The sequence below is a fragment of the Bubalus bubalis genome, chromosome 7 (assembly GCF_019923935.1).
Source record: "Bubalus bubalis isolate 160015118507 breed Murrah chromosome 7, NDDB_SH_1, whole genome shotgun sequence".
NCBI lineage: Eukaryota > Metazoa > Chordata > Mammalia > Artiodactyla > Bovidae > Bubalus > Bubalus bubalis.
In genome coordinates this window covers 58,348,254-58,374,271 of record NC_059163.1, presented here as the reverse complement: position 1 = coordinate 58,374,271, position 26,018 = coordinate 58,348,254, and the positions used below count along the sequence as shown (strand labels likewise).

Here is a 26,018-nt window from a genome sequence, read left to right as displayed (position 1 = left end):
TTGGTGATGGACAGGGAGGCCTGGAGTGCTGCGATTCATGGGGTCGCAAAAAGTCGGACAAGACTGAGAGACTGAACTGAACTGAATGTAGGTAAACTTATACAGTGCTGTGTATTATTTGTATCTTGATAAAACTAAGAAAACCTTTCTATTTCCTAAAAAGGCATAGTTCTACTCATTAAAAATACACTCTAACTAGAATACAAACACCAAATACACTATTCCTCATAAAATTTTTCCTTTCTTATTTTCCCTAACATATATAACCTCTCTGCCATACTCTCAAAATTTTGACCTATTATAGACTCATTTGAATTTTTTAAAAATGTAAATAATATATCAGTCAGGAAAAGAATTTATAATTGGTTGCATCTTATTGTGAATAGTATAATTAGATACACATTTATCAGACATCTGATGACAAGTCACTGAACAATTAGAGGAAAAGAGCAGGAAAGTAAGTACCAACAGTAGGATAGGCCTGAGTGCAGTGCACATCAGTGGTGGACCTGGAGCGGGGGAAGCTAAGTCCTTCACTTTCTTAGGGGGAGCTAGCAGAAAGAAACAGAAAAATGAAATGGAGAGGAGTAGACTGCTCTTAAACATCCTTTTCCCCTGAACATTAACCATATAGGTTCTGCTTTTGCCCAAATCATTTTCTGAAAGTGCCTAAGAAAAACATAGGACATGGGTTCTAAGGCGAAATACCAATTCCTACACTCTGTATCTGTTCAGTTCAGTCGCTCAGTCATGTCCAACTGTTTACAACCCCATGAATCGCAGCACTCCAGGCCTCCCTGTCCATCAGCAACTCCGGAGTTCACCCAAACTCATGTCCATTGAGTTGGTGATGCCATCCAGCCATCTCATCCTCTGTCATCCCCTTCTCCTGCCCCCAATCCCTCCCAGCATCAGGGTCTTTTCCAATGAGTCAACTCTTCGCATGAGGTGGCCAAAGTACTGGAGTTTCAGCCTCAGTATCAGTCCTTCCAATGAACACCCAGGACTGGTCTCCTTCAGGAAGAACTGGTTGGATCTCCTTGTAGTCCAAGGGACTCACAAAAGTCTTCTCCAGCACCACAGTTCAAAAACATCAATTTTTCAGCACTCAGCTTTCTTCACAGTCCAACTCTCACATCCATACATGACCAATGGAAAAACCATAGCCTTGACTAGACGGACATTTGTTGGCAAAGTAATGTCTCTGCTTTTCAATAAGCTATCTAGGTTGGTCATAACTTTTCTTCCAAGGAGTAAGCATCTTTTAATTTCATGGTATCTATTGGAAAGTAGTAAATACATTTTCTTTTCTAAAACAAAGAACCAAACCAAGACAGTACTTCAATCCCTGGCAATTCCTATACTAGATGAGTGGTCAATCTGGAACATTTTTAATTTTCCAGAGAAGAGGCAGCAGTTGACCAAGTGAAAATATGTCTTTTAAAGACAACAAGCTATAAGACTTATGTGTGTTACTTTAATTTACTTGGGACTAGAGAGTGATAGTGGGAATAATTACATGGGATTGCAAATGGTGAAAAACAAGTTTTCATATGTGTAGTACTACCATTAAATATTAACCTTTAATATCTTCATACTATACAGACCTTATGTGCAGGAATGAGGTTAATAAGAATGGAGTCCAATAATTCTTGAGTAACTCCATCACCTTCCATGATGATAGAACTCATCAAGTCTAACATGTGCATTTGTACCTTCTTATTGTGGCTATTGCTTTAAAAAAAAAAAAAAAAAAAAAAGGAAAAACAAATTAGGCTTACCAAAGAAAATTAAACTTCCCAGTTTAAAGCAACTATCTCAAATGTAAAGTATTTTTCACTTGAGCAAACCACACCAATAATGGCAAAGAAATTTTGGCTGTTCCATATTTACTTTGCTCCTCGTGATTATTGCTAAAACAGCTAAGAAATCACTGTAAACTATTTCTCACATACAAAAATTTAATTAAGCCCCATACACCTAGAATTCAAAGAATGGGTTAAATTCAATGAAACAAAAATGTCAGCCTCAAAGAAGTCTTTGCTTACATGCCCCTGGATTTTAAAAAATGATAAAATTTTAAGGAAACAAAAAATGTACAAGATAAAGAATGTAGATAGCTTTTCATCCTTTTTGATTTTAATATTCCCCCCAAACAACAGAACTATAAACACAAAAAAGGCCTATGTAAACACTTGCATATCTTTGCCACTAGAAGTTTTAGTTCAACAATACTGAAAATCCAAAGTCTCATGTAAAATGCTTCCAGAACGCATGACTTAAGATTCTGAAAAAGTCATCCTGCTGTCTCTCAAAGAATTTCAAACAAACAAATGAAAAATCAACAAGGTATAAAGCCTGAATCAGTTTCAGTCCTGCTTCCTTAGCTAGTGCAGAGTCAAGGGCAGGACTTCTCAATACGTAAGTCTAGTGCTGATATAAATTTACCCAAAAAGACTGGCTACAAAATTGTTGTTAAGTCAAGAGAACATCTAGGCTTCTCCCTCTCTGACTGCATCTTAACTAAAGACTTGACCTGTTCGTTTTCACATTTATCAGAATATATATGCAAAGACAAATCAAGAGAATGGTATAACTTAGTTGTACTACTACAGACAAAGGGAAGTTTAAATTAAGACTAACCTAAATTTTATTATCATTTATGTATCTCTTATCTGTAATTTTTAAAAAATAAGCTTGAAATAATGTATAATACACTTGTTGGGCATAGTGGTAAAACCAAAGATCAAAATTTTTAAAGTTAGTGAAAAATTGTCCTATTGTTAGATTCACAGTTTTCTACAACTTTTAGAAAAATACTCTCTCTCAAATATCTTGCTTACTAAAGGCCAAGACTGTGCAAAAATCAACTATATAGGAGGGTGTGTGTGTGTGTGTGTGGTGGGGGGAGGTAGGCAGTGAAGAACAGAGATACTCAGCTTGACACAAAAAAATGAAGAGAGTATTTAGGTCTCAGATCCATATCATTTGTGACTAGGAAAGGAGTGAAGGAAAGAGAAATGAAACAGACTTAAAAATTATTTCCATCAGTTTCAGCCAAGATTCAATAACAGGATTTACTCTTCTACCTGAAACAATTAAAAAAAAAATGAACAAAATATATGAAAACATATCAGACCCTATACACATGCTGCTGAAAGAAGGGAAGCTTACTTTTTCTACCTATAAAAGTTTCCAGGCTTCAGTACAGGAAGAGAAGATCCTAGCAGAGCCTAATGGTTTTTCTGGGTCTGGAGAGACTACAGTTTGCAGGGCAGAATACCAGAGGGAAGAGAACTACTCAAGAGAGCAGGCTCACAGAGACTGCCCCTGAGTCTTCAGGTGCTTAGTGATTAGCATAAGCTGGTGAAGAAATCTCTTGAGTCTGGGGAAGGAACCACTTGAAAGGAGTAGAAGGAATAATCCCTGGAATTCACACAGGTCATACAATGTGTGTTTCAACTACAGTGGAAAATCTTGCAACTCACAAGGCATCTAGTAATCAGAAGCATAAACCCACATATCCAAGCAGCTCTGTGAGCTCCAAGCACAGCAAACAGGAAGAAAACTCCACTGTGAGACATCATAATTGAATTGCTTAAAAGCAGCAATACAGAGAAAATCTTAGTGGGTAGAGAAAAAGAAGATACATTATTAACAGAGAAACAAAGATTTAAAATGACAAAAACTTATCATTTTAAAAAGTGTAAGCCAGAAAAAGATAGAGGAACATCTTTAAAAGTACTGAGACAAAAAAGAAGAGAAGAAAGTATTATTAACATAATATTCATATCATGAATATAACTTTCAAAAACGAAGGTGGAATAAGGGTTTTTTCAGACACAGAAAAACTGAAAGAATTCTATCAGCAGTAGACTTGAACTACAGGAAATGTTAAAGTAAGTCTTTCAGACTAAAGTAAAATAATGCAAGATGGAAATCTGCATATATACAAAGGAATGAAGAACACCAGATATATGGTAAATGTGTCAATAAATACAAATCAATAAATTCCTCTTTCAAAAGGCAAGTCTTATTTTACTGATTTACCTCACTGTGATTTTTTTCAATTAAAGAATTAGGTCAAGAATAAATTTAGATCTTTAGATTCAGAAAAGAAAAATATTAAAAGGATCAAAGAAAGTATGTGTATGTAAAAGTAATAGAAAAAAAAAGTATAACTGCACAGTATTAAGTGGACTTAAGTGGACAGTCTGGAGAAGGAAATGGCAACCCACTCCAGTGTTCTTGCCTGGAGAATCCCAGGGACGGCAGAGCCTGTTGGGCTGCCGTGTGTGGGGTTGCACAGAGTTGGACACGACTGTAGTGACTTAGCAGCAGCAGCAGCAGCAGCAAGTGGACAGTCAAGGTAACAAAATGGGCAGGATAACAACCCAGGAGTTTCTTTTTCATTTTGTTGGTAATTTTAATATTAAAAGAAAAAGTTGCATATATGTGGCAGAAAGCAAACAATGGCCACAAACTGTTCTCATCTCTGTATGCACATGTCTTTAAAATGCTACTCCTCCCAACAAAATAGGAGTCTATCTAACCAACCTTTGAATCTGGGTTTCCCTATGTGCCTTGCTCGGCCAATGGCAGCCTTCAGAATGGGAGAAAATAATAGCAAATGAAGCAACTGACAAACAACTAATCTCAAAAATATATAAGCAACTCCTACAGCTCAACTCCAGAAAAATAAATGACCCAAGCAAAAAATGGGCCAAAGAACTAAATAGGCATTTCTCCAAAGAAGACATACAGATGGCTAACAAACACATGAAAAGATGCTCAACATCACTCATTATCAGAGAAATGCAAATCAAAACCACTGAGGTACCATTTTACGCCAGTCAGAAGGGCTGCGATCCAAAAGTCTACAAGCACTAAATGCTGGAGAGGGTGTGGAGAAAAGGGAACCCTCTTACACTGTTGGTGGGAATGCAAACTAGTACAGCCACTATGGAGAACAGTGTGGAGATTCCTTAAAAAATTGGAAATAGAACTGCCTTATGATCCAGCAATCCCACTGCTGGGCATACACACTGAGGAAACCAGAAGGGAAAGAGACACGTGTACCCCAATGTTCATCGCAGCACTGTTTATAATAGCCAGGACATGGAAGCAACCTAGATGTCCATCAGCAGATGAATGGATAAGAAAGCTGTGGTACATATACACAATGGAGTATTACTCAGCCATTAAAAAGAATACATTTGAATCAGTTCTAATGAGGTGGATGAAACTGGAGCCTATTATACAGAGTGAAGTAAGCCAGAAAGAAAAACACCAATACAGTATACTAACGCATATATATGGAATTTAGAAAGATGGTAACAATGACCCTGTGTACGAGACAGCAAAGGAGACACTGATGTATAGATCAGTCTTATGGACTCTGTGGGAGAGGGAGAGGGTGGGGAGATTTGGGAGAATGGCATTGAAACATGTATAATATCTATCATGTATGAAATGAGTCGCCAGTCCAGGTACAATGCACGATACTGGATGGTTGGGGCTGGTGCACTGGGACGACCCAGAGGGAGGGTAAGCGGGGGGGGGGGGGAGGAGGGAAGAGGGTTCAGGATGGGGAACACAGGTATACCTGTGGCGGATTCATTTCAATATTTGGCAAAACTAATACAATATTGTAAAGTTTAAAAATAAAATAAAATTAAAAAAAAAAAGTAAACATGAAGTGTGCCAAGGTTTTAAAAAGTGCTTCTGTGGTGGGGTGTGCCCTTCTTGCAATTTCTGAAACCGAGTCAGCGTATGAAGAGACCTGGATTAGCCTGCTGGATGATGACAGAGTGCATGTGAGCCAGCTGTCCTATTACATCAGCCAGTTGCCAGATGTTCTGCTAACTGACTGCAAATATAGGAGCAAGTCCAGCCCTGACAAAAAGAACTACCAAGCCGAATCATGAGCTAAATAAAATGGAGTATGTTTTAAACTATCAAGTTGTGGGTTGCTTTGTTATGAAGCAAAAGCTAACCAATACAAAGGTATAGTTTATACAGTCTATCATTCACTTAAGGGCCTTCAGTTAGTTGTCAAAGACAGTTTTTTCTCATGCAATCTTTTCATAAGCTTCTATCACTAGACTAGGTTGGTCCAGTTTATCCCAAGCTATATTCTCTTCCTACCATTCTAGCTAAGGAAAAGAAAAATATGTAATAGTATTCATTAGAAACCCACAGAAAACTTCAGAAATGTGCTATTCAATACCGAAGTCGCTATGCAATAACCATTTGGCTACTGCCCTACTGAAGTCTGGATAGAGCCACATGTTGAAATAATAATAATGCTTTCTGGATACACTGAAATAAAATATATTATTTAAATAAATTTCATTTGTTTCATGTTACCTTTCTTAATGTGACTACTAGAAAATTTTAAATATATTTGAGATATATTGTTTGTATACAATGTAATGCTACAGAACACATCTCATAACAATGCTTGGTTTACTAAAACACACACACACACACCAGGATGAAGCACTGGATTGAAATCTCACTCACACACACACACACACACGAAGCACTGGATTGAAATCTCACACACACACACACCCACTACATTGAAATCTCACACATACACACACACCAGGATGAAGCACTACAATGAAACCACACACACACACACACACACACACACACACACACACGATGAAGTACTGGACTGAAATCACACACACATACCAAGATAAAGCACTGGATTGAAATTTGGTGGGCTACAGTCCACGGGGTCGCAAAGAATCAGACATGACTCAGTGACTAAACAACAACAACATACATTTGATACCATAACTTAAAATGTCAGTATAAAGACAAAGAGAGTTTTCAGACAACATAATTATTTTCCTCTTTATGTTAAGTCTTCTAAGGAAAACATTTCCTTTTACCTAAAAGATCTTAGTGTAAATACACAGTACATGATAATTCAATATGCACAGCAAGAAAGAGAGACAAACAGAAAAGCTTAAAAAATAACTTACTTGATCACTGAGAAGAGAGTCCTAAAAAGCTGAATAAAAATTTCATTGCAATCTTCCAATTCAAAGCAGATGTTATACGATTTAACCCAAGCTAAATTCTTAAATAAATAAATAAATAAATTATTCACACATACAGAGAATAGTTACATAAAAGTAGGCTCATTAATAAAATTTAGTTTTTAGCATTATAAATATATATTAAAGCTTATAACACCCCAACATATAAAACTACAATTGTTTCAGCAGTCATGTACTCTGACCTTTAAAAAGATATGTATCCGTTGGAAAAATACTCAACTGCCAGAGGTTGGTAGGACATATATACATACAAAATATTAACTGCAGTGAAAATTAATTTGATTTAATCTCTTTTTGGATTAGAAAAGAATAAAAACATGAAAATAAAGTCTCAATGTAACAGTTTTGCCCATGGAATATGAAGATATGAAGAATGAAAAAACATATTGTAAATGACATTTTCTTAAGTGGGCTTTGTATAAAACAAACAAAAAGATTCATTTTACATTATAAAGTTACTATAAAGAATTTCCTACAACATGAAACAGTGGTATTTATTAAATAAAAAAAAATTTACCTCTAATAAATAAAAGTATCTATTAAATTGCGGGCTCTTTGTATCCTCCAAACCTTTTAACTGTCTGGTAATAAACAAAAATATGTCCTGTTTTAAAAAATGATAAAATATATTAATTTAGACACAAATACTTATCACTTTCACAATATTCTAACAGTCTATATATACATTCTCTATTAAAGACAACAATAAAAGAAAATTATCCTTGGGACTAGCCTAGTCCATTACTCAAAATATCTGGAAAAGAGCAAATCATTTAAAATTACATCCTTTAGAAGCAAAGATAAAGATTATTACTGCCACATATCTTTAGGCTTTCTCATTCTGAGAGAATCATAGGTTCTATGTCTTGTTACTCTTTCTTCTAGTACAGAACTTCCACTTTATTCACTATCTTTATATTGTATCATGGTAATTATCTTCAGTTAAAGTACTTGGATATGAAGTACTTCCATTACAATTCCCTAGATGTAAATAATAACTTTCAAAACCTATTTTTGAATTTGATGTGTGACTACAAATTTGTGTGGAACAAAACCAATAATAGACTGGTCCAAGGGATTGTACTTTTCACAACAGTGCTCTATTTCTTAATAAGCTTTCTTTAGAAGTTTTAACCCCAAATAGTATCAATATGGAATAAACTGATTTATGGGCTATCTGAAAGTATTCATAATATGAAAACAGTTTAAGAGATCAACTCAAAAGAGGAGCTCCTCAAACTTTTCAAACAAAAGGCAGAACCATCAAGATGAGCATGTAGTTTTGCATATAAAATAACTTGCAGAGGAAAACAGTCATTTGAATGTGTGAATTCTGTTATATAGTTGTTTTAAAAAGTGTCATTCATCCACCATCCCTTCAACTCAGTCATCTGGCCTTTAAGATAGGTTATCCTGAAGGTCAGATATGAGCAGACAGGGACCATTTTGATCTGTATCTTTCAAATGTCTCATAAATATACCAGTCATTTTATGGATATTCAATGAATACTAACTGAATAAATAATTATTTTGTTTTCAGAACTTATGACATAATCTTCTTACGATGACAAGATGACTAAAATGAAACCTATGTTCCTAAGGGTATTAAGCTAAACTATAAAAGATAACCAATTTTGTAAAGGTTGTATTTACCTTAAGTTTATCATGGGAAGTATATGGAGCTTCTGGGGCATAGATTCGAAAGATGTCAGCCAAACAACATGCTACAAGGAGACGCACATCTTTATTGGGATTCCTGAGAAAAAATTCAGATGCTAGATGCAAGGCTAGTGGGAGATACTGCTGTTTTTCATCTTCTGAGTCCTGATCCATATCCATAAAAGTCTTTACTACCATCTGCAAAAATGTATAAAAGAAAAAAATAGTCAATTCTTGATATTTAGAAGCCAGTGAAAAAGTATATATATTTACTCATCTCCCTCACAAAACAAACCAGCAATCAGTTACTATGTACATCTTCATTTAAGAATTTGAGTAAAGACCACAAGCATGGATAAGTACCAACATCTGAATTACTGACAGATGCATTATCTGCATTTGTACCACATTTATGAAGAACTTAAGACTCTCATTATTAAAGTTATATCTAGCTCAGGTAAAAATTTCATGGCTTGGGACTTACCTGTCCAGTAGCCAAGAATTTGCCTTCCAACGCAGGGGACTGAGTTCAATCCCTCGTCAGCAAACTGAGATCCCACATGCTGTGGGGGCAACTAAGATAATGTGCTCCAACTACTGAGCCCTATGCACTCTAGAGCTTGTGTGCACGTGTGAAGTCCCTTCAATAGTTGACTCTTTGCAACCCCATGGACTGTAGCCTGCCAGGCTCCTCTGTCCATGTGAATCTCCAAGCAAGAATACTGGAGTGGGTTGCCCTGATCTCCAGGGAATCTTCTGACTCAGGGACTGAACCTGGGTCTCCTCCATTGCCGGCAGATTCTTTACCCTCTGAATCACCAGGGAAGCCCGTGGAGCCTGTACTCCATAACAAAGACCCAGCAAAGAGGGAAAAAAAAACTTCATAGCTTCATGTGCATGCATGCTAAGCCACTTCAGTCCAACTCTTTGCAACCCTATGGACTGTAGCCCCCAGGCTCCTCTGTCTATGCAACTCTTTAGGCAAGAATACTAGAGTGGGTTGCCATGCCCTCCTCCAGGGGATCTTCCTGAGCCAGGGAACCAACTCAACTCTCTTTTGTCTCCTACATTGGCAGGTGGGTTCTTTACCACTAGTGCCACCTGGGAAGCCCTGGCAGCTTCATCAGTTCAGTTCAGTTCAGTCTCTCAGTTGTGTCCAACTCTTTGCGACCCCATGAAATCGCAGCACGCCAGGCCTCCCTGTCCATCACCAACTCCCAGAGTTCACTCAGACTCATGTCCATCGAGTCAGTGATGCCATCCAGCCATCTCATTCTCTGTCGTCCCCTTCTCCTCCTGCCCTCAATCCCTCCCAGCATCAGAGTCTTTTCCAATGAGTCAACTCTTCGCATGAGGTGGCCAAAGTACTGGAGTTTCAGCTTTAGCATCATTCCTTCCAAAGAAATCCCAGGGCTGATATCCTTCAGAATGGACTGGTTGGATCTCCTTGCAGTCCAAGGGACTCTCAAGAGTCTTCTCCAACACCACAGTTCAAAAGCATCAATTCTTCGGCACTCAGCCTTCTTCACAGTCCAACTCTCACATCCATACATGACTACAGGAAAGACCATAGCCTTGACTAGACGAACCTTTGTTGGCCAAGTAATGTCTCTGCTTTTCAATATGCTATCTAGGTTGGTCATAACTTTCCTTCCAAGGAGTCAGCATCTTTTAATTTCATGGCTGCAGTCACCATCTGCAGTGATTTTGGAGCCCAGAAAAATTAAGTCTGACACTGTTTCCCCATCTATTTCCCATGAAGTGATGGGACCGGATGCCATGATCTTCGTTTTCTGAATGTTGAGCTTTAAGCCAACTTTTTCACTCTCCCTTTCACTTTCATCAAGAGGCTTTTGAGTTCCTCTTCACTTTCTGCCATAAGGGTGGTGTCATCTGCATATCTGAGGTTATTGATATTTCTCCCGGCAATCTTGATTCCAGCTTGTGCTTGTTCCAGTCCAGCGTTTTTCATGATGTACTCTGCATATAAGTTAAATAAACAGGGTGAAAATATACAGCCTTGACGTACTCCTTTTCCAATTTGGAACCAGTCTGTTGTTCCATGTCCAGTTCGAGCTGTTGCTTCCTGACCTGCATACAGATTTCTCAAGAGGCAGGTCAGGTGGTCTGGTATTCCCATCTCTTTCAGAATTTTCCACAGTTTATTGTGATCCACACAGTCAAAGGCTTTGGCATAGTCAATAAAGCAGAAATAGATGTTTTTCTGGAACTCTCTTGCTTTTTCCATGATTCAGCGGATGTTGGCAATTTGATTTCTGGTTCCTCTGCCTTTTCTAAAACCAGCTTGAACATCAGGAAGTTCACAGTTCACATATTGCTGAAGCCTGGCTTGGAGAATTTTGAGCATTACTTTACTAGCGTGTGAGATGAGTGCAATTGTGTGGTAGTTTGAGCATTCTTTGGCATTGCCTTTCTTTGGGATTGGAATGAAAACGGACCTTTTCCAGTCCTGTGGCCACTGCTGAGTTTTCCAAATTTGCTGGCATATTGAGTGCAGCACTTTCACAGCATCATCTTTCAGGATCTGAAAGAGCTCCACTGGAATTCCATCACCTCCACTAGCTTTGTTCGTAGTGATGCTTTCTAAGGCCCACTTGACTTCACATTCCAGGATGTCTGGCTGTGGGTCAGTGATCACACCATCGTGATTATCTGGGTCGTGAAGATTTTTTTTGTACAGTTCTTCTGTGTATTCTTGCCATCTCTTCTTAATATCTTCTGCTTCTGTTAGGTCCATACCATTTCTGTCCTTTATCGAGCCCATCTTTGCATATAATGTTCCCTTGGTATCTCTAATTTTCTTGAAGAGATCTCTAGTCTTTCCCATTCTGTTGTTTTCCTCTATTTTTTTGCACTGATCGCTGAAGAAGGCTTTCTTATCTCTTCTTGTTCATATGCACAGGCAAATCATTTGATATTTTGTAACATTATCAATTATGTTCCTTTTACACTTATTATCAAAGTGTATTATCAAAGTGCCTTGATTTAGGCTCCTTAAAACTATTAAGTTTCACACTTTAATGGGTTTTGCAATTCATAATAGAAAGCACTAAAGAAATAAAAAGAAAAAATAATAAATATTTTAGGCAGTTACATTTCTGATTAAAAGTCTTAATTATAAAATAAACTCTGGTCTTATTTATGGTTATAAAACTAACAAATGCACATTTCAGAATCACTCTAAAAGACAAAAAAAGTGTAATGGAAAAATAACATAATTTCTCAACTCCAGAAAACAATCACTATTTACATTTTTGTGTATTTTATGCTGGTTTTTTTCCTCCATAAAGATGGAAATAACCATATAGTCATTTTCTTTTCATTTATCCAATCACAACCATTTCCTCATACCATCAAAAATGCTTCTTTAAATAAATCAGCCTTACCTAACGAGTAACCACTGTCAAATATCGAAGCTGTACCTCTATTTCTATTATGACAAGACTTTTTATCATGAATAAATTCTGGTTTGTTTTCTTTTTGTTTGCCTATGCCCAGCATGCAGGATCTTAGTTCCCTGACGAGGGACTGAATCCTCGTCCCTGCGTGGGAAGGTGCATTCTCAACCACTGGACTACCAGTGAAGTCCCATTGTGCTCGGTTTTTTCCAAATACATTTTTTTTTCCGTGTCTACTGAAGTGATACTTTCCTCCTAATTCTGTTACTAGAATAAATCCCACTGACTGGTTTTCTAATTACAATACAATTTCAATGTATCACATACACTGTCTTAAAATACAGACAGGTATAGTGTAAGTGACCTAATATGGAAAACACCACACAGGAGGATGACTGTAAATCACTATTTCGTATAAGTCTAAATACAAACATCAGGAATGGAATCAAAGAACTTAATTGGGTGATTTTGTTATACATAGCTTTGTGCTTATAAGAAGGGAGCAGTAAAAATGGGAACAGTCAACATCTGGAGAATACAGGAGCTCTCTGTACTATTTTTGCAACTTTTCCAAGTTGGAATATATATCAAAAGGAAAAGCAAAAATTGAAAAGAATACATTTACCACAGGATATGGGAAAAACATACTCGTATCAATAGTTCAAATGAAACCTCAAGTAAGACTTGTCTTTTAAAAAAATTTTAACAAATAATGTTAAATATTAATTGGGGGTGGGGAGGATGCATTATTCTTATCCTGATTTTAAGAGATTTTTAGCTTGATCTAGAGATGTTACTGATAGAGAAATAAAATCACATGTATAAAGTACTCTAATCATACTTTAAAAACTTTTAAATCAGAAATGCGTAAGGCATAGTGATTTACAGTTCTCCACACTTGTGCTGTTTTTCCTAGGTTCAGCCATTCAGGTGATACTTGTCTCTATTTTATGACAGTGTGTGTGGTGTATTCCTTTCTGAAAGTTCTGAATCCTAGCAATTCCCAAGGACCAGAAGTTCTTTTTAAAATTATTATTTCTTATCACACTATTATTACTTCATCCAGAGCTTTATTTCTTTGGACATGTTTTGAAATATTTGTGTTTATTCCACTTGATTTTAACACAATTAACATATAGCTGAGAAAAATGTTTCCCCAGTGTTAGAAATGATTTCTTTCACCTAACTTTTGTCAGGAGAAGAATTTTTAACTGTCTTGTTAACAGCTGTATCCTTAATGATTAGAATAGGACTGGCACAAAGTAGGCATGCAAACTTTTTTTTGTGGAAAGAACACTCAAATTCATTACCTGGAGAAAACCATAATTTGAAAAGATACATGTAACCCCAATGTTTACTGAAGATCTATTTACAATAGTCAGGACATGGAAGCAAACTGAATGCCCATCGACAAAGGAATAAAGAAAGAAATGTGGTGTGTGCTTGCTTAGTCGCTCAGTGGTGTCCAGCTCTTTGTGACCCTATGGACTATATAGCCCACCAGGCTCCTCTGTCAATGGGATTTCCTAGGCAAGAACACTAAAGTGGATTGCCATTTCCTTCTCCAGGGGATCTTCCCAACACACAGATCAAACCTGTGTCTCCTGCTTGGCAGGCGGACTCTTTACCCCTGAGCCACCTAGAAAGACCCAAAGAAATGTGGTACCTACATACAACAGATTACTCAGCCATAAAAAGGAATGAAATAATGCCATTTGCAGCAACATGGATGAACTGAAGAGAGAATCATAGTGAGTAAGGTATGTCAGACAGAGAAAGACAAATACCATATAATATCGCTTAATATGTGGAAGCTAAAAAAATGGTATAGAAGAATTTGTTCACAAAAGGGAAATAGAGTCACAGATCTAGAAAACAATGTCATGGTTACCAGAGGGGAGAAGAGGGATAAGCGGAGAGACTGGAACTGACCTGTACACACTACTGTGCATGAAACAGATAAATGATAAGGATCTACTGTGTAGTACAGGGAACTCTACTCAATACTTAATGATCTATTATAGGAAAAGAATCCAAAAAACAGTAGATTTATATCTAAATAATTCAGTCTGCTACACAGCAGAAACTAACACTATAAATCAACTATATTCCAATTTAAAAAATTACTTAAAACACCAAACAACAAAGCAAACCGTTAAGATTCAATAAGGATGAGAAGGAGGTACAAAAATGTTTGTTGTATTATTCTCTATGAGTGTTTGAAATATTACACAATTGTAAGGAGTCAATTTGATTAGGTAAAATGAACTTTGGTTTTTAAAGGGTTTGGGTTGCAAGTTTCCAATAAGACTTGAGCTGCTTGGAGATATTTCAGAAAAACTATTTCAACTGTGTTCCAACTTTGAGGTTCCCAGCAGCCCTGGTAGGGGCAACAAGACAAAGCGGGGGGCAGGTGGGGCAGGGAAGGGGGGGGGGTCCTCTTAGTTACTGCATCTGAGCAGCTGGCTTTTCAATAGCTTTATATATCAACCTACTGTATCTGGGCCAAAAATCAGTGCCCCAGGCTACCTCACATAAATACTGGGAAGCTTTGGGGGCGGGGAGGGTCAGGTGTTTGGGATTAGTACTTGCAAACTACATAGAATGGATCAACAATAAGTCCTACTATATGTATAGCACAGGGAGCTATAGTCAACATCCTGGGAATATATGTATGTATAACCAAATCACTTTGCTGTACAGCAGAAATTAACACAAACTATACTTAAATAAAATTTGTTATAATTCATGAAATGCCTTATTTTAACATCTACTCTGATAATATATATTATGTATATTTTAAAAAATATGACCCATATGGCCATTCTGGCAAAAAACTTTATCAGTTCTAGATAAAGACCAGGTCAATCAGTATATAACATCTGTTGGCTAGAAATTTGTTCAGAATTCTTGAGTAAATATATTCTAAACACAGGTCTATAGCAGAGGTCACAACTCAAGGGGAGGGACATGCAAATAACCACTGGGGAGAAATGGAGAACACAGGCTCCAACCAAGAGAGGGCTTCAGTTAATTGTTGTCAGGTGAGAATGCAGACCTAGTATAGAAAATCATTCAGTTGATCAGGACACAACAAATTGTTAAGTGAAATCATCTAACTTGAGAATTTCAGCAACTCCAAAAAGTTCATACCATTGTGAGGGATAAGCAAAACACATCTATGTGGTCCTCAAATCAACAATATTCAAACTGTTAGAAATATTTTAAAGGAAAAATAGCACACAACCATCTTTTCAGGTAGGCAAATTATCCTGAAAAGCTGATTCCACATTTCTTTTGCACTTAAATAGTTTTCTTTAGGTATAAAAACTATGAAGAAAATATTCAATGAACAGATTATTAAAATCCAGAGAACCTTCAAAATATTAATGAGGAGTTTTCACAGTCTCCTAACCTATAACACAGAAAATACCATTAAATTAACATTTTCCACACCAAAAAGTAATGGTAAAGACAGACCACTTTAGAATCTATGAAAAAAAGAAAAATTAGTTCCCAGTGGGATAAAAATCAAAATTTGAAAGGAACATCTAAGAAACTTTTAAAAAATAGAATATCTTTATGATCTTGAGTAGGAGGGATATCTCAAGAAGGTACAAAAAGCACTAGCTGTAGAATCTTTCCATAAAAGTAAAATTAATGTGCATTCATCAGAAGATATCACTAAAAAGATTTTAAAACACATGCCAATGAATGAGAGTAGATATTTGTGACATGCATAACCAACAAAGAACCTATCTAGTATATATAAAGAACTCCTAGAATTCAGCAAAGAAAACAAAACCCAAGTGTAAAATGGAAAAATGACTAGGTAGACTAAGTACTTTTTGAAAAAAATCTCCGTCAGTATAATGGGGGAGATTAAATCCTATTGACAGCCGGGCAAATGCAAAGTAAAACGTGGTAAGAGAACTGATGTTTTAATAATACTGTGTTCTCTGAACTATGAATATGGTTTATGTCCTCATCGACTTAGGTTTTTCTCTTCCAGACTGATTGAATATTGGGACAATCACTGCATCCTTCTGGAAGGACATGCCATGTATTGCACCACACACCATCTGCACACTTCCATCACAATGCTATGCTTTCTGCTTTCTTATTTGTCTCTTCTAGGGCTCTGGCAGCACATTATTTCTATGTCTTCAGCACAACGAGTTGGGCTTGGCGTATACTTAACAGTTTGTTGAGTGGAAAAGAAATACATTCCATCATTATTGCGTAGTTTTTAGTGCACTGGTTTTGTATATTTTATTATTCTAACCATTTAACCTTTTTGGACGCTACTGTGAATTTTAACATCTTTTCATTTTCCAACTGTTGGTTCCTAACACATACATGTACAATCAATTTTTCTATACTAAGCCTTTCACACTACTACTCAGCTTTACTGGTTCTAGAGGCTTGCTTATGCATTTCTCAGGATTTTCTATAAATCCAGTATCGTAAACAAATACGGACAGTTTTATTTTGTCTTCTCTCATCTGTGTGTCTTTTGTATCTTTTTCTTACTGTGCTAGCAAAACCACAGCAATATAGAGCAAAAGTGAGAGCAGACATTTTTGCCTCTTTTGAGATCTGAGAAAGAACATCATCTTTCACCATTAAGTATGTTAATTGGTTTCTGTAGATGCCTTATCAGGTTGAGAAAGTTCTTTCTATCTTGTATTCCTAATATGCTGTTATTTTTTATGAACAACATGTTGAATTTTTTTCAGACACTTCTTCTGTATCAATGGGATGATAACGCGGTTCTCCCACCTTACACTAGTGCTAATATGTTGAAATAAATTAATATCATATAGCAAACAAAATTTGCACTCCCAGGAATAAACCTGACATGGTGGTCACTGTGTTTTGCATGTGTGCAATGTTTTGGGTTTTTTTTTCTTCTAGTTTTGGTTTGTTTTTGTTTTGCTGGCTGGATCTCCTGTGCTCATATTTTGTTGTTTATTAAGGCTCTTGGTGTGCTGCTGCCATGGGGTCGGAACGAGTCTGACACAACTGAGCGACTGGACTGAAGTCTCTTGATACAGATTTCTTTTCTAGTAATATGTTTTGTTTTGGTATCAAGGTAATATTGGCCATATAAAGTGAACTGGAAGTGTTCACTCTTCCTATTTGCTGAGTTTGTATAGGACTAGTATGCCTTTTTCCTTAAATGTTTAATAGAATTCATCAATGAGGTCATTTGAGTCTTTATTTGTGGGAAAGCTTTTAGTTGCAAATCTAGTTTTCTAAAATCAGTATAAAGCTATCAGGTTTTCTATTTCACCTTAAGTCAGTTTTAGTAGTTTGCATTTTTCCAGAAATAGATCTACTTCATTTAGGATACAGAATTTACTAGCATGAATTGGCTTATATTATGCCTTTTTTATCCTTTTAATGTTTATAAATCTATATTAAGTCTCTACTTTTTTTCACTAATGTTGCTAATTTTGTCTTTTTTTCTTGAGGGTTCTAACATAATGGTCTCAGGGGTTTCCTAGGTGGCATAAGTGGTAAAGAACCCACCTGTTAATGCACATAAGAGATATGGGTTCAATCCCTCGGTTGGGATGATTCCCTAGAGGAAGGCATGGCAACCCATTCCAGTATTCTTGCCTGGAGAAGCCTCATGGACTGAGAAGCCTGGTGACTACAGTTCATAGGTTCGCAAAGAGTGGGACACAACTGAAGTGACAGCACGCACGGAGTGGTCTCAAAGAGGAATGAATTTGCCACACATCTTCAGGGGATATCTGCCAATGTCTGGAGACATTTTTAGTCGTCACAACTGGGAGAAGGGGTTCTACTGGCATTGGGGGGTAAACCAAGCATACAGCCAAACATCATACAACATATAAGACGGCTCCCCATAACAATTATCAGCCTGAAAGGGTCAACATAGCCAAGGTTGAGAAACCTTATCAAACAAAAGGTTTTGTCAATTTTACTATCTTTTCAAAAAACTAATTTTTGGTATTATTAGTTTATTGTTTGCACATTTTCTGTTTGACTAATTTCCATTTTTACCCTTTACTATGTCCTGCTTTCTACTTTCTTTAGGTTTAATCTCCTGTCTTTTTCTAGGCTCTTGGGGTAGAAGCTTACAACTGATTCTAGACTATTCTTTTCTAACATAAACATTTAAAAGCTTATCGAAATAAATTTCTCAATAAGTACTGCTACTAAGTTCAAAATATTTTCTAATTTTCCTTGTGATTCCTTCTTTTATTCATATATTATGCAGAAATACACTAATTTCCAAATATTTGGGTTATTTTCTGGATATCTTTTCTTATTAATTTCCCATCTAACTCCCTGTGATCATATTATCCCTGTATGAAATAGGAATCATATTAAATGTATTGATATTTGTTTAATGTCCCACCACATGGGACAGTGACTGCAGCCATGAAATTAAAAGACACTTGCTCTTTGGAAGAAAAGCTATGACAAACCTGGTTACTATCTTAAAACACAGAGTTGTCACTTCGCTGACAAAGGTCCACATAGTCAAAAATATGATTTTTCCAACAGTCATGTATGGATGTGAGAGCTGGACCATAAAGAAGGCTGAGTGCCAAAGAATTGTTGCTTTCGAACTGTGGTGCTGGAGAAGACACTTGCGAGTCTCTTGGACAGCAAGGAGATCAAACCAGTCAATACTAAAGGAAATCAACCCGGAATATTCATTGGAAGGACTGATGCCGAAGCTCCAAAACTTTAGCCACCCGCACCCGATGTAAAGAGTCGACTCACTGGAAAAGACCCAGATGCTGGGAAAGATAGAGGGCAGGAAGAGAAGCAGGCAACAAAGGAGGAGATGGTTGGATAGCATCACTGATTCAATGGATACAAATGTGAGCAAACTCTGGGAGACAATCAAAGGCTTTGGCATAGTCAATAGAGCAGAAGTAGATGGTTTTCTGGAACTCTCTTGCTTTTTCGATGATCCAGTGGATGTTGGCAATTTGCTATCTGTTCCTCTGCCTTTTGTAAAACCAGCCTGAACATCTGGAAATTCATGGTTCACACATTGTTGAAGCCTGGCTTGGAGAACTTTGAGCATTATTTTACTAGCCTGTGAGATAAGTGCAATTGTGCGGTAGTTACAGCATTTTTTGGCATTGCCTTTCTTTTGGACTGGAATGAAAACTGACCTTTTTCAATCCTGTGGCCACTGCTGAGTTTTCCTAATTTGCTGGCATATTGAGTGCAGCACTTTCACGATTTGAAATTGCTCAACTGGAATTCCATCACCTCCACTAGCTTTGTTCGTAGTGATGCTTCCTAAGGCCCACTTGACTTTGCACTCCAGGACGTCTGGCTCTAGGTGAGTGATCACACCATCAAGATTATCTGGGTCGTGAAGATCTTTTTTGTACAATTCTTCTGTGTATTCCTGCCACCTCTTCTTAATATCTTCTGCTTCTGTTAGGTCCATACCATTTCTGCCCTTTATTGAGCCCATCTTTGCATGAAATGTTCCCTTGGTATCTCTAACTTTCTTGAAGAGATCTCTAGTCTTTCCCATTCTGTTATTTTCCTCTATTTCTTTGCATTGATCACCGAGGAAGGCTTTCTTATCTCTCCTTCCTATTCATTGGAACTCTGCATTCAAATAGGTATATCTTTCCTTTTCTCCTCTGCCTTTTGCTTCTCTTCTTTTCTCAGCTATTTGTAAGGCTTCCTCAGACAACATCTTGCCTTTTTGCGTTTCTTATTATTGGAGACGGTCTTGATCATGTCCTCCTGTACAATGTCATGAACCTCCAACCCGTCCATAGTTCTTCAGGCACTCTGTCTATCAGATCTAATCCCCTGAATCTATTTGTCACTTGCACTGTATAATCGTAAGGAATTTGATTTAGGTCATACCTGAATGGTTTAGTGGTTTTCCCTACTTTCTTCAATTTAAGTCTGAATTTGGCAATAAGGAGTTCATGATCTGAGCCACAGTCAGCTCCCAGTCTTATTTTTGCTGACTGTATAGAGCTTCTCCATCTTTGGCTGCAACGAATACAATCAATCTTATTTTGGTACTGACCATCTGTTGATGTCCATATGTCGAGTCTTCTCTTGTGTTGTTGGAAGAGGGTGTTCACTGAGAGTCCCTTGGACAGCAAGGAGGTCCAACCTGTCCATCCTAAAGGAAGTAAGTCTTGAATATTCACTGGAAGGACTGCTGCTGAAGCTGAAACTTCAATACTTTGGCTATCTGATGCAAAGAACTGATTCATCTGAAAAGACCCTGAGGCTGGGAAAGACTGAAGGCAGGAGGAGAAAGGGACGACAGAGGATGAGATGGCTGGATGGCATCACCAATTCACTGGACATGAGTTTGAGTCAACTACGGGAGTTGGTGATGGACAGGGAAGCCTGGTGTGCTGCAGTCCATGGGGTCGCAGAGTTAGACACGACTGAGCAACTGAAGTGAACTGAACTGGGAGATAGTGAAGGGCAGGGAAACCTGGCGTGCTGCAGTCCACTTGGTCACAAGGAGTTGGACACAACTTAGTGATTGAACAACAAAAATTGTATGTATTAACAAGTGCAACTTACTAGGTTTATTCATTATCTTTGAAAAGCATCCTGAGCAGCTTCACAGTTTTGCACAGAAAAGAGAGCTAAACACTTGGTGAAAAAAAATATGTTAAATGTCATAGAATTGCTTCTACCCCTCTCTACCCTACTCTTATTAAAATCATCTTGTTGTCGTTCACTCAGTCGTCTTATCTGCTCTTAAAAGTTTTGGACCAAATTCTACTTCCTCTTCTTGAAGCCCTGCTTGACTAGCCTAGAATGAAAGGATTGCTGACTGCTTTGAACTGAAAACAAGGTACCGATTACAAGGCAAGTATCTTACAGTGTCTTCTTGCTGCAGTTATTAGTAAGTAAGTCATGTGTCCTTAAGAAGACTGTGATCTCCTAAGGGCTCTACATTTTCTACATTTGTCTTTAAACTAAGATAAGTGCCTATTTTCTGAAGGAATGAACTCTATTAGTATAATTTTTTTACATGCTTTAGACTTCAGTGGTTGATCAAGTCTGAGAACAGAAATCTCTCTAAAATTCTAATTTGTCAATAGCTATGTTATTGAAAATCCTAGAAGATGATGCTGTGAAAGTGCACTCAATATGCCAGCAAATTTGGGAAACTCAGCTCTGGCTACAGGACCAGAAAAGGTCAGCTTTCATTCCAATCCCAAAGAAGGGCAATGCCAAACAATGTTCAAACTACTGTAAGTTGCACTCATTTCACTTGCTATCAAGGTAATGCTCAAAATCCTATGCTTCAACACTATGTGAACAGAGAACTTCCAAATGTACAAGCTGGATTTAGAAAAAGCAGAGGAAACAGAGATCAAATTGCCAACGTCCACTGGATCATAGAGAAAGCATGGGAATTCCAGAAAAACATCTACTTCTGCTTCATTGACTATGCTAAAACCTTTGACTGTGTGGATCACAATAAACTGCAAAACTCTTAAAGAGATGGGAATACCAGACCACCTTACCTGTCTCCTGAGAAACCTGTATGTGGGTCAAGAAGCAACAGTTAGAACCAGACAGGAAACAAGGGACTGGTTAGAAATTGGGAAAAGAGTACATCAAGACTGTATATAGTCACCCTGCTTATTTAACTTACATGCAGAGTACATCATGCAAAATGTCAGGTTGGATCAATCATAAGCTGGAATCAAGATTTCCCAGAGAAATTATCAACAACCTCAGATATGCAGATAGTAACACTCTAATGGCAGAAAGCAAAGAGCAACTAAAGAGCCTTTTGATAAAAGTGAAAGAGGATATCGAAAAAGCTGGCTTAAAATTCAACATTACAAAAATTAAGATCATGGCACCCAGTTCCATCACTTCATGGCAAAAGAGAAGTCGGGAAGTCGCTTAGTCGTGTCCAACTCTTTGCGACCCCATGGACTGTAGCCCACCAGGCTCCTCCATACATGGGATTCTCCAGGCAAGAGTATTGGAGTGGGTTGCCATTTCCTTCTCCATCATGGCAAACCGATGGAAAAAAAATGGAAACAGTGGCAGATTTTATTTTCCTGGGCTCCAAAATTACTGTGGATGGTGACTGCAGCCATGAAATTAAAAGATGCTTACTCCTTGGAATAAAAGCTATGACAAACCTAGTTAGTGTATTAAAAAGCAGAGACATCACTTTGCTGACAAAGGTCCATACAGTCAAAGCTATGATTTTTCCAGCAGTCATGCATGCATATGCGAGTTGGGCCATGCATAAAAGGCAGAATGCTGAAGAACTCATGTTTTTGGATTGTGGTGCCGAGAAGATTCTTGAGAGTCCCTTGGACTATAAGGAGATAAAACCAGACAGTCCTAAAGGAAATCAACCCTGAATATTCATTGGAAGGACTGATGCTGAAGCTCTAATACTTTGGCTATCTGATGTGAAGAGTCAACTCATTGGAAAAGACTCTGATGCTGGGCAAGGTTGAGGGCAGGAGGAGAAGGTGACAGAGGATGAGATGGTTAGATGGCACCACTGACTCAATGGACAAGAGTTTGAGTAAACTCTGAGAGATAGTGAAGGACAGGGGAGCCTGGCATGCTGCAGTCCATGGCGTTGCAAAGAGTCGGACATAACTTACTGACTAAACTACATCATTGCAATCAATACACATTTCAAGACTAAGAGCTAATATTAAGATAAGACAAAAAATTAAAAATAGAACTATCATGTGATCCAGCAATTTCATTTCTGGGTATTTATCTGAAGAAAATAAGAACACTAACTTGAAAAGATATATGCACCCCCATGTTCACGGCAACTTTACTTACAACAGCCAAGATGTGGAAACAACCTAAATGTCTCTCGATGGATGTATGGCTAAAGATTCTATAGCAAGAGAGGAAGAAAGAGAGTGTGTGTATTATAATGTAATATTACTTCAGCCATAAGAAAAGAATGAAATCTTGTCATGTCCAACAACATGAATGGACTTAAGAGGACTTAGTCTTTTAATGCACGGATGGATTAAAGCTAAGTGAGATAAGTCAGATCTCTCTTTATGTGTCATATCCAAAAACCAAATAAATAATAAACAACAGGGCATAAATTCAATTTTAACAAACTGAATTACTCTATAATTCAATAACCTCAATAACCTATTTTCTAATAAAACAACAGAGACTACCTGAAGATACAATTCATTTTGTTAGTCATATATTCAGTCAAGGTCAGTATTCTTTAATGAGACAAGGTTATTACTTCATACCTGAATTGTGTGGCATAATAAAATTAGATGCTACACATTTTGCTATACTCCTCCTGAAAGCAAAACCAAGTTATATTCTAAAGACTCAGTCTATCAACCTCAAAACATTTAACAAGCATACACTACAAAACTACACTTTACATAGACATGAAAGTTTCTGAATTACAAGAAATGTTTCAATCCATTTATTCCCATCTTCAAGACAACTTGGTACTATCAGAGTTCTACAAATACCCTGGATACTAGTGTTTTAAAAATAACCTGGATACTGACTGTAACAGTCATCAAGGAAGCTATTTTTAGCTATACAGGAAATCCATAAGGTCCTAAAGATTAGCCTTAAAGACTGAGAGTCTGACACGTGCACTGAGGCTTCAGAGGCTTTTAGTTTCAGTTTTAATGTAACCATAGATATTCTCTAACTCCAAGTACTTGTGAGGTTGAAGGATAAAATGAGTGATGACAACACGGCACAAACCAACTAATTATTCTACAGCTTGATCCTCATACAAAAGAGAAAATTCTCAACTCAGAAAGCACATTTTTAATAGGTAAATTACTTGTAATGGTACTAATAGCTAATATTGAGTTTTGTATGTGCTGGGTACATTTCAAGTTATTTAAATGTACTATTAACCTATCTAATACAATGATATCTTGTGGGAGGCATTATTAACATCCCCATTTAACAGATGAGAAACTAGGTAACCAACTCAAGGGCATAAAAATTCAAATATAGGCAGTGTGGCTAATCACTCTTAACTCCCTTGTACAATTCTTAATCTATACGTTACATAGTATAGTATAGTATGGGTGGTTATCCAAAATAACTAGAGAAAAATACATCGACTTAGAAAGCGCATACTACAGAAACTACACTATGGTATAGTGCTGTAACTACTAGACGTGGTTATGTTCCCAGGCCAACTCACACACCCTACTTTCCTCATAATGCAGTTAGGTGAAGGCCACAGTAGAGTTGAGATAGGAGCACATGGCTGCTTCATAGATGCCTTTAATATACTAATTTAACTTTGTTGTTTAGTTGCTAAGTCATGCCCAACACTTTTGCAACCCCATGGACTGTAGCCCACCAGGCTCCTCTGTCCACGGAATTCTCCAGGCAAGAAATATGGAATGGGTTGCCATTTCCTTCTCCAAATTTAACTTTAGGTTTTCTAATTTTCCTTTTCCTTGATGAAGGTGGATCATTTGCCCTATTCTTAAAATGACCAATTATCATTAAGGTCATTTTACTCAAAAAATAAAAAAGATACACACACCCTGACGTTCACAGTGGCACTCTTTACAACTGCCAAGACATGGAAACAATCCAAGTGCCCATCAACAAATCAGTGGCTTAAGAAGATCTGGCACACAGACACAAATACACACACACACACACACACACACACACACAGCGGGGTATTATTCAGCCTTCAGAAAGAATACAACAGTGTTATTTACAGCAACATGGATGGACCTGGAAATATGAGGTTGACTGTGGATTTTTCATGAATGCCCTTTACCATGTTGAGGAATTTCCCTTATATTCCTAATTTCTCAAGTGTTTTTATCACCAAAGGGTGTCAGATTTTGTGAAGACCAAAACAGCACTCATACAATGGAAAAGAAATGCAAAAAAGCAAAATGGCTGTCTTGGGAGGCCTTACAAATAGCTGTGAAAAGAAGAGAAGCGAAAAGCAAAGGAGAAAAGGAAAGATAAGCATCTGAATGCACAGTTCCAAAGAATAGCACGAAGAGATAAGAAAGCCTTCCTCAGCGATCAATGCAAAGAAATAGAGGAAAACAACAGAATGGGAAAGACTAGAGATCTCTTCAAGAAAATTAGAGATACCAAGGGAACATTTCATGCAAAGATGGGCTCAATAAAGGGCAGAAATGGTATGGACCTAACAGAAGCAGAAGACATTAAGAAGAGGTGGCATGAATACACAGAACTATACAAAAAAGATCTTCACGACCCAGATAATCACGATGGTGTGATCACTCACCTAGAGCCAGACATCCTGGAATGTGAAGTCGAGTGGGCCTTAGGAAGCATCACTACGAACAAAGCTAGTGGAGGTGATGGAATTCCAGTGGAGCTATTTCGAATCCTGAAAGATGATGCTGTGAAAGTGCTGCACTCAATATGCCAGCAAATTTGGAAAACTCAGCAGTGGCCACAGGACTGGAAAAGGTCAGTTTTCATTCCAATGCCAAAGAAAGCTCAAACTACTGCACAATTGCACTCATCTCACATGCTAGTAAAGTAATGCTCAAAATTCTCCAAGCCAGGCTTCAGCAATATGTGAACCGTGAACTTCCTGATGCTTAAGCTGGTTTTAGAAAAGGCAGAGGAACCAGAGATCTAATTGCCAACATCCGCTGGATCATGGAAAAAGCAAGAGAGTTCCAGAAAAACATCTATTTCTACTTTATTGACTATGCCAAAGCCTTTGACTGTGTGGATCACAATCAACTGTGGAAAATTCTGAAAGACATGGGAATACCAGACCACCTGACCTGCCTCTTGAGAAATCTGTATGCAGGTCAGGAAGCAACAGCTCGAACTGGACATGGAACAACAGACT

General features: G+C 37.5%; 1 protein-coding gene across 4 annotated transcripts in view; it reads right to left on the bottom strand.

Annotated features, from left to right (window-relative positions):
* PDS5A (PDS5 cohesin associated factor A) overlaps positions 1–26,018 on the bottom strand; it is a 134,213-nt gene that overhangs the window by 79,560 nt on the left and 28,635 nt on the right. For all 4 annotated transcript variants that reach the window (XM_006068246.3, XM_044945969.1, XM_025290141.2 and 1 more), the window contains exons 3-6: positions 8,733–8,936; positions 7,597–7,683; positions 7,002–7,099; positions 1,608–1,734 (exon numbers count right to left, since the gene is read on the bottom strand). In XM_006068246.3, the coding sequence (XP_006068308.2) occupies positions 1,608–1,734; positions 7,002–7,099; positions 7,597–7,683; positions 8,733–8,936 (516 nt within the window). The remainder of the gene's footprint in view (positions 1–1,607; positions 1,735–7,001; positions 7,100–7,596; positions 7,684–8,732; positions 8,937–26,018) is intronic.